Source organism: Sturnus vulgaris, chromosome 3 (genome assembly GCF_052056855.1).
Source record: "Sturnus vulgaris isolate bStuVul1 chromosome 3, bStuVul1.hap1, whole genome shotgun sequence".
In the NCBI taxonomy this organism is placed as follows: Eukaryota; Metazoa; Chordata; class Aves; order Passeriformes; family Sturnidae; genus Sturnus; species Sturnus vulgaris.
The window spans coordinates 67,179,976-67,190,131 of NC_142245.1; the positions used below are offsets into that span (position 1 = coordinate 67,179,976).

The 10,156-nt window shown below is 39.1% G+C and overlaps 1 protein-coding gene across 1 annotated transcript in view; it reads right to left on the bottom strand.

Annotated features, from left to right (window-relative positions):
* Positions 1-9,705, bottom strand: part of RFX6 (regulatory factor X6) — a 35,170-nt gene extending 25,465 nt beyond the window's left edge. Inside the window, exons 1-4 of the mRNA XM_014892648.2 lie at positions 9,537-9,705; positions 9,190-9,346; positions 7,483-7,606; positions 6,166-6,227 (exon numbers count right to left, since the gene is read on the bottom strand). Of these exons, the coding sequence (XP_014748134.2) occupies positions 6,166-6,227; positions 7,483-7,606; positions 9,190-9,346; positions 9,537-9,705 (512 nt within the window). The remainder of the gene's footprint in view (positions 1-6,165; positions 6,228-7,482; positions 7,607-9,189; positions 9,347-9,536) is intronic.
* Positions 9,706-10,156: the final 451 nt, after the last annotated feature.

Sequence of the window (10,156 nt, forward strand, 5' to 3'; positions counted from 1 at the left end):
CTTCGGTCAGGTCATAGGCTGACTAAATTATTAAGCCATTTAGGCACTTCTCATTCACATTTGTCTCTCCTGTTGCTCTCCTGGAGACTACTGCTCCCAAACAGAGATTGAAAAAGGAAATGCCTATTGCCCAGGCTTTGCAGCGCTCACACTCACCAAAGACGCAAAAAAGGTCGGGTTGGTGCTAAGAAAACTGTCTGTGCAGTAGTTACTTACTGCTTTCCATCGATTTTGCTACAAAGTAAGTGACCTCTGAGAGAAGGGCAGGAGAGCAAGCTGAGGGCAGCTCTTTCCTTACCGGTCATAGCAAAGTTTGCTTGAGTTCATCTATCAAAGGTGATAGGCCCTGCCTTATAAACTCCACTCAACAGATTTAAAAACTGATTGTGTTAAACCAAATTTGTCTAAGAATGTTATGGATAGAATAGAAAAGTTAATTTGCTTTTTACTAAAATTAGCTTGAAGATACTATGGCAGCCGGTTTAACTGAGCTGCTTCAAAGTAGCACTTTGCAACACATTGCAACGATTTCACTGAAACTCCCCAAAAGCTTGAAGAAATGCACTCTTAAGACGTGAAGCCTCAGCAAATAGTGCATAGAACACATGAACAAAAGTGTTAATCTCATCTCTGCTGTTCCTGGTGATGATCATTAAAAAAAAAAAAAAAAATCACAATATTTTGTTTGTTCTTGTATGGAACTGTCACAGGTAAGAACAAAACCCCCACGTGTTTTATATTTATAAAGCTGGTTAAAGGCATTAGATACAAATTATGACTAAGAAAATGGTCATTAGGATATATTTGCCTAGCCTAGGTAGGTCTGACAATCTCAACTGAAATAGTTTTTCTGTTTCTGGACAGTCTGTTATGTGCATTCAGGATTTTACAGCCAAGAAACATGACGGAAAGTGGCACCACCGTTTTTACTGCTTTCCTGAAACTGGTGAGCCTATGCAACACTGCTAGATCACTGTGGCACCTGCCAACCCCGAGGAAAGCCAAAAGTGTCTCCCCTCTTTCCTTACTGTCACACAAGACGTATTGAAAATATACATGTATTGATTATTTGAAATAACAGCATTTACTTATTCTTTACATTGCAAAGGGTGTCCATTGAACAGAATGAAAACAGAACAGAGTTGTGACTGCTTCTTTAACAATGTTATCTGCCCATTTGTCATTGACCACGTAAGCAAGCAATTGCTCACATCTCATTCCAACAGTTTAAATCTCCCAGCTTCAATCACATACCATTTTTGAATGCTAAAATAAAAACTTTTTCACCATAAATTTGGCATTCCTCAGTTGGAGTGGGCCAGAGGCAAAGAAAAGCATTACTTCTTTACAGAGCTATGATTCAATATCTAGATTATTCTGCATCTAATTCAATATTAATATATTTGGGCCAGGGAGAGGAATTGTTGTATGATTAGATTCTCAAGTATCCAGTGGTAGGAAACATACTCATTCCTGCTGGAATGTTCCAGGATATCAGAATTTATCACTGAGACATCTGGTTATGTAGAGAATAGATATTTTCAGTACCATATTCTGTGTGTGTTAAAGGCACAGCAGGTATCATTCTGTTTTTCTTCAGTAATGTGTAGCTGAATTTTTGCTGCTAAAAATACAGCTTTCCAATCACAGCACAGAAATTATTAAAAATAATATACTTTTCAAGCTCTGTTGTGGCATACTCTACAGAGTAATACGGTATGAAGACTATTATTCTCTTACAAGCCATTAGTTGAATAGCTTATTTTGGGCTCCCTGTTGAGAGTAGTAAACCCATACCAGACACACTGACAACATCTTTAACCTACATCTTCAAATGCCTTCCTTCTGTCTCTTTGTATGCATATTTTTGTGTTTACGTACAGTATATTTGTATTTTACTATTTATTATTTCTATTGTGAAATTAACAAAATGTAATCAGTTACTACAAGGAACTTACTCTCAATTTTTGAAACAAACATTTTATAAAACAAGCTGAGCTACTTTTCTCTTTTAATTTCAGTGGTTTGTTGTAACATATGTTCCTACACAACTTGTAGCTCTGATTTTAGCATACACTGACACAAATGATAGCTGATAAGGAAATGATAGGCTTAAGCTGTTCAGGGACTTGCAATAACTTCTTATCACAGGGCCAGCTGCCATATCAGTTTTATTAACCCACTAAATCACTCCTAATAAATAAGATAATAGTTTTCAGACATGATGGATAAAAGCTAAGATTCATCATTGATCAAAGTCTACAAAGAAATTAAATTGTAACTTGAGCTCAAACAGCCTTCCATGTGTATGGACTGAGCAGTTTGTATGTTTTCCCAAATAGCTGCTTCATGTGATTCGTGTACTTTGACAGTTACAGCTGAGTTCTAGCATTGACCATGGTATGTTCAAAATTACCAACGCAAAAAGGTGAATCCAGAACAGAGAACTGTTCCTTATGAAATACTAATCTAAGACAGCAGTTGGAATTACTTGTGGTGCTCCATATTCTTTCACTCAGCAGAGTGAAAACAGAAAATTTTCCTTACTTTCAGCTGTGCAGAGTGATTAATATGGACATGAGAGATTAATGTATTTTGTTAACAAAATTGTGTCCAGTGTGTTGGACCTTCCTGGCCAAATGTTTAAATGAATTTTAGTATTGACACTTTTGCACAAATGGGTTGTTGGATGTAGACACAGAGAAAGAGAGATTCTGACTTGAATTCTAGGAATCATCAGACTCAGTTTGAAGTTTGTCCTTTGCCCTGAACTAAAGATGACAAATGCTGTTTGGGAACAGAAGAGGAACTAACATTTGTGTATCTTACACCTTACAACAGCAACTGTATTCCATATGTTAGTGCAGGAGCTTTTCCTCAAATCCAATTCATGCTCACGAGGATGTCAGAAAGAGCTTGTTTCAGAGTGGGAGAAAAACAATTTCCGCCACCTTGAAGATGATGGAAAAAGGAAATTATTTTCTTTGCTTTCTTCTGATCACAGCCAGGCTCTAACAATAGATTACTATGCATGCTTGCAGCATCCAGGAAGGCACTTTTTCCCCAGGGTGTTAACTTTTCTCTAAATTTAAAACAATTATTCCACTGGAGAAGAATTGTCTTCTTCCTTTTTATGCTCTTGCAGCATCTGACTCCAATACAGTCCTGGACAATGATCAGAGCTCTGGGCAATACTGGTATATAAAACCCAGGAATAGTGAGGAATAATGATCCTGCTAACATTATATGGTAATAAAGACAGCAGCAGTAGAAATAATACAATGTCACTACACTACTGTGCTTTAAAAAATATGATTTAATTGCTAGTAAGACCTCTCTTACTAGTCCCAGTAACTCAGAGACAACTTATAACATTTAGAGTCCATGCCAACACAAAACGAGAGTAACTAGTAATTTATTGAAACTGATGAACAGTCCTTTAACTTTATTATTAATTTAATGAAAAGACTTTTGTAAATAACATTTATGTGACTAACTGCTACCTGGTGAAATCAGAAATTCATTTACTCCTCAGTGAGTGTAGTTCTGAGGGGGACACAGCCCACAACACCAGAGATAGAAAAACTGATTATCAGAGAACATCAAACTGAAAAAGAGTAGATTTGGATTAGATATTAGGAAACAATTCTTTAAAGTGGGGGCGTTTAGGGACTGGCAAAAGTTACTCAGAGCATCTGTGGATCTCTCATCCCTGGATGTGTTCAAGGTTGGATTGTATGGGGCTTTGAGCAGCCTGGTCTAGTTGAAAGTGTCTCTGTATGTGGCACAGGGGTTGAAATGACGATTTTTAAGGTCCCTTCCGACCCCAGCCATTCTATCATTCTATGCCTCTATGACTCTATGATTTATACTGACACTTCCCTATGACTACTGATGCTATATTTAGTCTCTGAGCTAGAAATATTGTCATTTGTGCCTTTTGTGAGGTCATTTTTAGCACAGCAAGATCAAGGTAAATGCATCTCAGCAGAAATGAGAATTGCAGAGGAAAAGCTTCTGAGGAAAACTGATAAAAAAATACAGAGAAACAAGTGCCATATGTTCAAACAAAACCTGATGATGCCTCATTCCTTTGAGGAAATTGTTCAAGAACAGTTAATCCATATGAAAATATGGCACATAATACCAACAAGGCCAGTAGGGATATGGAATCTACCACAGAAATGTTGGGCATGTGTTATTTTTATATTAATATTGTGTAATGTCTTCGAGAAAAGGGGACTATATTGACACATGTTCCAACACAATTAATTTTGTAGGTATATACATATTTGAAACATATTAATTTACTTAATAAAGGTTGACTTACTGTGCTTAAATCATGCAGACACAGGATATGTTTTGGAAGTATGGATCCTCATTGGATCCTGTTTATCAATCTGTTACTTATGTCAGAACGAATATATAATGAGCATGTGGGAGACTTCTCCCTTGCATTATCTTGTTCATTGTAACTAAGTGGTTCACCAAATATGTTGGGTTATGAGAACGACTAAGAATTCACCATGATACTGATGAATTAGTATGCTGCCAAGTATTCCTGCAAAGATTGTGAATGCCAGATCTTTTAAAATCTTAAACACAAGACCAGCAGCAAAGCTATGGCTACATCATATGCCTATGATCACAGCGTAAGTTCACCACAGGAGACAATACACAAAATCCCTCTTTTCCCTAATAAATAACCTAATAGTTTCTCTCCTCCAAACACCTCTACTCAGCATCTACAGGTCACCTACAAAAAAAGAAATGAACTTCAGTTCCAGTTTTCCTCTATACATTGCAAACTGTGTACTATCTCCTAAAAGAGATGAATGCATTACAAATTTGTAAGACTGTGACAGACAGAACTATCCTGTGTTAAAACCAACAAGAAAAAAAACAAAAAAACAAAAAAAAATGTTCTATGAAGACTTTATTTCCTTTGGATTTTACTTTTTATTAATGGTTATTTAAAATAAATGCTTGAGACATGCTCAAGAAATAGAATGTCTTTGCAAAAATTTGGAATTTAAATTCTTCCTTGCCTTCATTTTTTCTGCAACATAACCTAAAATTCACAAATGACATCTCATTCATTCTTCAGCAAAACTAAGGCAGAATTAACTAGCTATTTCTTGTATTTCTAAGGTAGGAAGAAAAGCGATTATAAAAACATTTAATAACCCCCCAAAATTATGAAAATAAAAAATTAGTCTTTCAGACATTTCTAGTATATTGCAAAGCACTTAGGAAAATGAGCCTTGTAGGCTTTTTCTTTTCAGTCTTCTTTCGAGTTTTGATTCTAAACTACTGAAAGACAAGAGTAAATTTATCTTTCAAGGCTAGGTAGCTTAAAATAAAGAGTTTTCCCAAACAAACAGAATGTTTTGAGTTTCTTCTATTTCTATCATTATTCTGGTTTTCTATCTTATTCACTAGCAAAATGGATGTGAGGGAATATGTGTGTCACCACTTTTCACAGCAGTTTTACACCAAATTATTCATAGCCAAAAGCATAATGCCAGAAACAGTACTAAGTAAAATTTTACCACCAGGTGATATAGAATTGTCTGTGATCTATTCCTATAACCTGATATTTCACAGATCAGATATACAAATTAATAGGATACATTATTTATGAAATGACTGCTCTATAGATTATGTACTTCTCAGAGGTTTATAAGATACCCACAACAAAGAGCAGAAGTATACCTTAACTTTAATTTAAAACAATGTTTCTTCTGGTATGTATTTAAGTGAACCCATATTGTTGCACAAAGAACATAATGAAAGTTGTTAGTCTTGCAAAAGAGAAATAAAACCACTATTTATAGAAAGATGAGCAGATATAAAAAGACGTGTATTAGAAATGCTTTTTATATCTAATATTTTGACATATATTTGCACCGTATGCATGGGTCAATAAATGCAATGACAAGATTTAGAAGCTTAATCAGTTCAATTCTAAAAATTATGCAGCAATGTTTTCAAACTTAAATGTTTGAGCCTGAGTATCAGTTTCACCATGCACATGAAAGTTATCACTTGCAGTGTACCAGCTGAACAAAGTCCCCTGCCAATTAGTACATATTAAGGAGACATGGAAATACACGATTCCTAAAATGTGTTCTATAAGCAGATACACATGTAATTGTGCCTTACTTTGAGTGGCCTCTTGTTCCAAGCCGCCTTGTGGTAAGGAGAGGGAATTTCTGGCGAATGGTCTAAAGAGAAAAGAACTGCATTAATTTCTAACACTGGTAAACTTTCTTAGCAATCTGTTTATAGAAAAATCGTAGTGTATTTATATGGTCTAAGGTAATTAATGAATTAACATTTTTGATAACTTATGGCACAACATAAACGATTAGGCCATGTTTCACACTGGAGGCTTTCTTCCATCCCTGTCCATCTTGCTGTGTATCTCCAGTCTTCCCACCTGTTCTCCCTTTGTGTTTTCACTTTCACATTTTAAAATCTAGTTTGTTTCACCAGAATCCTGTTATGTTCAAGTTCCTAAAGTACAACTGTATGTTTTGCTTCAGAGATCTAAACAAAATCAGGGGAAACTCTGCCCTCTAGCTATTCCGTTTTCAAAGACAAACAACTAGAAAAAAATTGATTTTTTTTATTTGAGAGTGTAATCTGAAAAATTAATTCAGTAATAGAGGTAGATCTAATAGATACATGTAATAGACAGACCACTGTCAAAACAATGTTTAAATAGAACCCATTGTCTTTTTCATTTATACTGAAACTGTGTATCAAAATTAGATATCTACTTTTTCAGCATTTCCAGTTCAAGAGGAACAAAATACGAAATGAGCATTTTATGAACCAGATTTTAAAACCATTATCGTTATTTAATTTAATTAATGCATTTTGCTATGTATAAACCATTACTAGATCAGTAGTTCTTAAAAAAAGATGATCCTTGAAACGTTTTTGGTTTCCTTTTTCACTAAATACTCAGGATTTAATTTGGAGAGTTCACTTCTCTCTTTCATTAAATTACTTCAGGATTAATTGTAGAGAAGGGTAGAAAAGAGAATGAATCAACAATTTTTCATTTGGGAGCTCTTTGTGTTATTAATTTCTTTTCCCCTTCTAGTATTGCTTGTGTCACATCTCAATTTACACTGCCTTTAGTATAATTATAAGTGTCTTCTATGTCAGATCTGGTTTTGTGGAAAGAACCTATTAATGTCATGAACAAAAAGAAAAGAAAATAAGCACTCAGAGAGACTGCCTTTCTTTTTGTAAAAAACATCACTTAATCAAAGGGAATTTCAGCTTCAATCTCCTAAAGGTGATGTTAAGAAATGCTTTCATAGGAGACAGTGTAGTTATAGTCAGTCTGATTCCATGTACATTAGCAGTAGAAAACGTAAACTTCTGAAGAATTTTTACATGGGTGTACTAAACTGTGATTCTTCCAAACAACAGATCTAACTAATTATGAAGGTATTTATTTATTACCTTTCCAAAAGTTGCAGCACAGGCAGGTTCCAGCTTCTCTTTTCTGCAGAAGTCTAAGTAATGTGCATAAAGGATGCATCTTGGTAAACAAACTCCTTCACATACAATGTAGTTTTCTTCCAGCCTGTGTAGAGAAAGAAACTGCCAGAGTAAGGAGCAACATGCCATTTATCCTGATTGCATTTTCCAGTTTTTGGTACTGCTCTCTTTTTTTCTGGTTGTTCTTTTTTTTTTTTTTTTTTTTAATTTTACTGAAGAATTCCAACAGAGCACACAGATGAGTTTCTCCTGAACACGACAGGCACTACAGACAGATTCCACACTTGGTGCTTAGGCTCTTGCAGAATATGGAAAACCTGGAGCCAGATCTCTCTTCTTAATGAGTCTTTTTCAATGTCTGGGCTTTTCTGCTTTATTTAAGTAATCAAATTATCATCACCTAAGAGCCAGCCTTAGTCTGAAAATAAGAGCCCTAACTAGACTATGAAAGACCTGGGTTTAAGCCAGTCCTTTGAAAGGATTTAAGAGCAAGGACCTGGACTTGTATCTTCTGTTCCACTGTATCCTCAACACCTGAGCCAGTGCCTCTTTTCTTTCCCCTTCTGCTTTTTTAATTTCCACTCTGAACCTGGAAATGCTTCAAACCACAGTGAAAAAACCAGTGATTTTTGAAGAAAGTAAATTTCTATGTAGCTTCCCAATCAGTTTACAGAATACAAGTGCTGAGTGATGGTCATTAAACTAAAATTTTTAAAACTGAAGCAAAAACCTGACTATTTTCACTTCAAAAGAACCTTTGGTAACAGCTGAGTATTTCTCTGTCCTGTTAGCTTTTTTCTTTATCATTTTACATTTCTCTACTCCTGGGATGATGTGCAATAGATTTGTTTCTCAAATTTCACAAATTTGTAAGAAAATACTGTGTAGTATGCACTGCATATTGAATAACTTTGCAATGACTTGCCAGACTTAAATCCTTAACTATTTACACTCAGATGTACACTAGAATAAGAAACTGAATAATTTGGATTAGTGTAATTTTTCAGTTAGAAGGGAAAAAAATATCTCCATTGGCAGTCTGCATTTCATAATTAAGTTCCCACTTCAACAGCACTCCTCTCTAATTTCAAGTGTACTTTAATATAAATATTTATCAATTAATGTCTGCAGAATTTTACCTCTTATTTGGTTAACTTTTTTCCCCAGATAAAATAAACCAAAGCTAGGGCCTCAATGGGTGGGAGAGCATTATATAAAAGAAATGCATTATAAGACAGCAAAAATCTATCTGCCACAGCCTTAAATGATAATTAAAGCATTAAAGCCATTCACAAATGCAATTCTTAAATAATGTTTCATTTCTACATTTTGATGATACATTTCATTGATAGCCACATAGTGTGAGAATTTGACTAATGCTTCTGTTAAGTGACAAACCTTTGATAATTTCAAAACTCAGAAATTTGAGGATGGCTGTCCTTATTTGTAGATGAGGCTAATCCAAAAGAAACCCGCAAAACAAAAACAGAAAACAAAAACCAACTAAAGAAACACCCCAAAAATGACAAATTCTCTCTAAAAGAACTGTGAGATGTCGCCCTCCTTGCTGGCTCAGCTGTTAGAGAAAGGTCCCTTGGAGAGCGACGGCCTCGCCGGCTCGGTCCCGGAGCCCCCAGGGCGGGCAGCGGGGGCTCCCTGGAGCCCTACCATTGCAGGGTGAGCTGCGTCTGCTTCTTCTTGTCCTTCATGATCTGCGTGATGCTCTTCTTCGAAGACGGGCTTTGGTCGGCGGCTGTCAGCGCGCCGTCGCGAGCATCCGCATCCTCTTCTTCCGACGAGACGGCTTCGCTGCCCAAGCGTGTTTCTGAGCGCCGCGGGGGACAAGAAGAGAGACCCAAGGGCATCGTTAGGGTCCCGCAACACGGCCGCCCCCTCCCGCCCTGCCCGCTGAGGGACGGGCCCGGCAGCCGCGTCCCCGCCGGAGCCCGAGCAGCGGCTCCGCTGCCTGTCCCGCCGCGGGCTGAGCAGGGCACGCTGCGGGATTCCGCCTTTACCTGCCTTGATGCCGGCGGACAGCGGCGGCTCGGGCAGCGCCTCCCGGGCGCAGGGCAGCAAGCCTCGCCCCAGCAGCCCCGCGTAGCGCTCCTCCTGCGCCTCGGCGGGCACCGCCTGCGCGGCCGGGAGGTGCAGGAAGGCGTCCCCCTGCTCGGGTCCCTTGGCCATGCTCCTCAGCGGCGCCGGCTCTGCCCCGGCACGGCGCGGGCGGCGCCCATGGGCGGTGGCAGGGCACGGGAGCGGCCTGAGGGCGCGGGGGTGCCGGCTGAGGCGGGGGCCGGGGCTCTGCAGCGGAGACGGTGTCGGCCGAGCGCCGCTGTGAAGCGGAGGAGAGGCGATGCGGGGGCGGCAGAGGGGGATAGGTGTGCCCTACGGCGCCGTCCAGGCAGGCGGCATGGCTCCCCTGCGGGCAGGGACGGCCCGCCCGCCGGCCCGGGGGGCTCCGCCTCGCACGGCGGCCCGCAGGCTGACACCGCGGGGAGGTGTCTCCGTCCCTGCCTCCGTGCCCGGTCACGCCAGGAGGGGACAGGGCACGGCTGAAGGCCGAGGAGGTTGGGGGGAGCCGGCCAGGAGCGGATCTGCCGGGGATTTAATGATTAACTCCCGCCGGCGGTGGCTC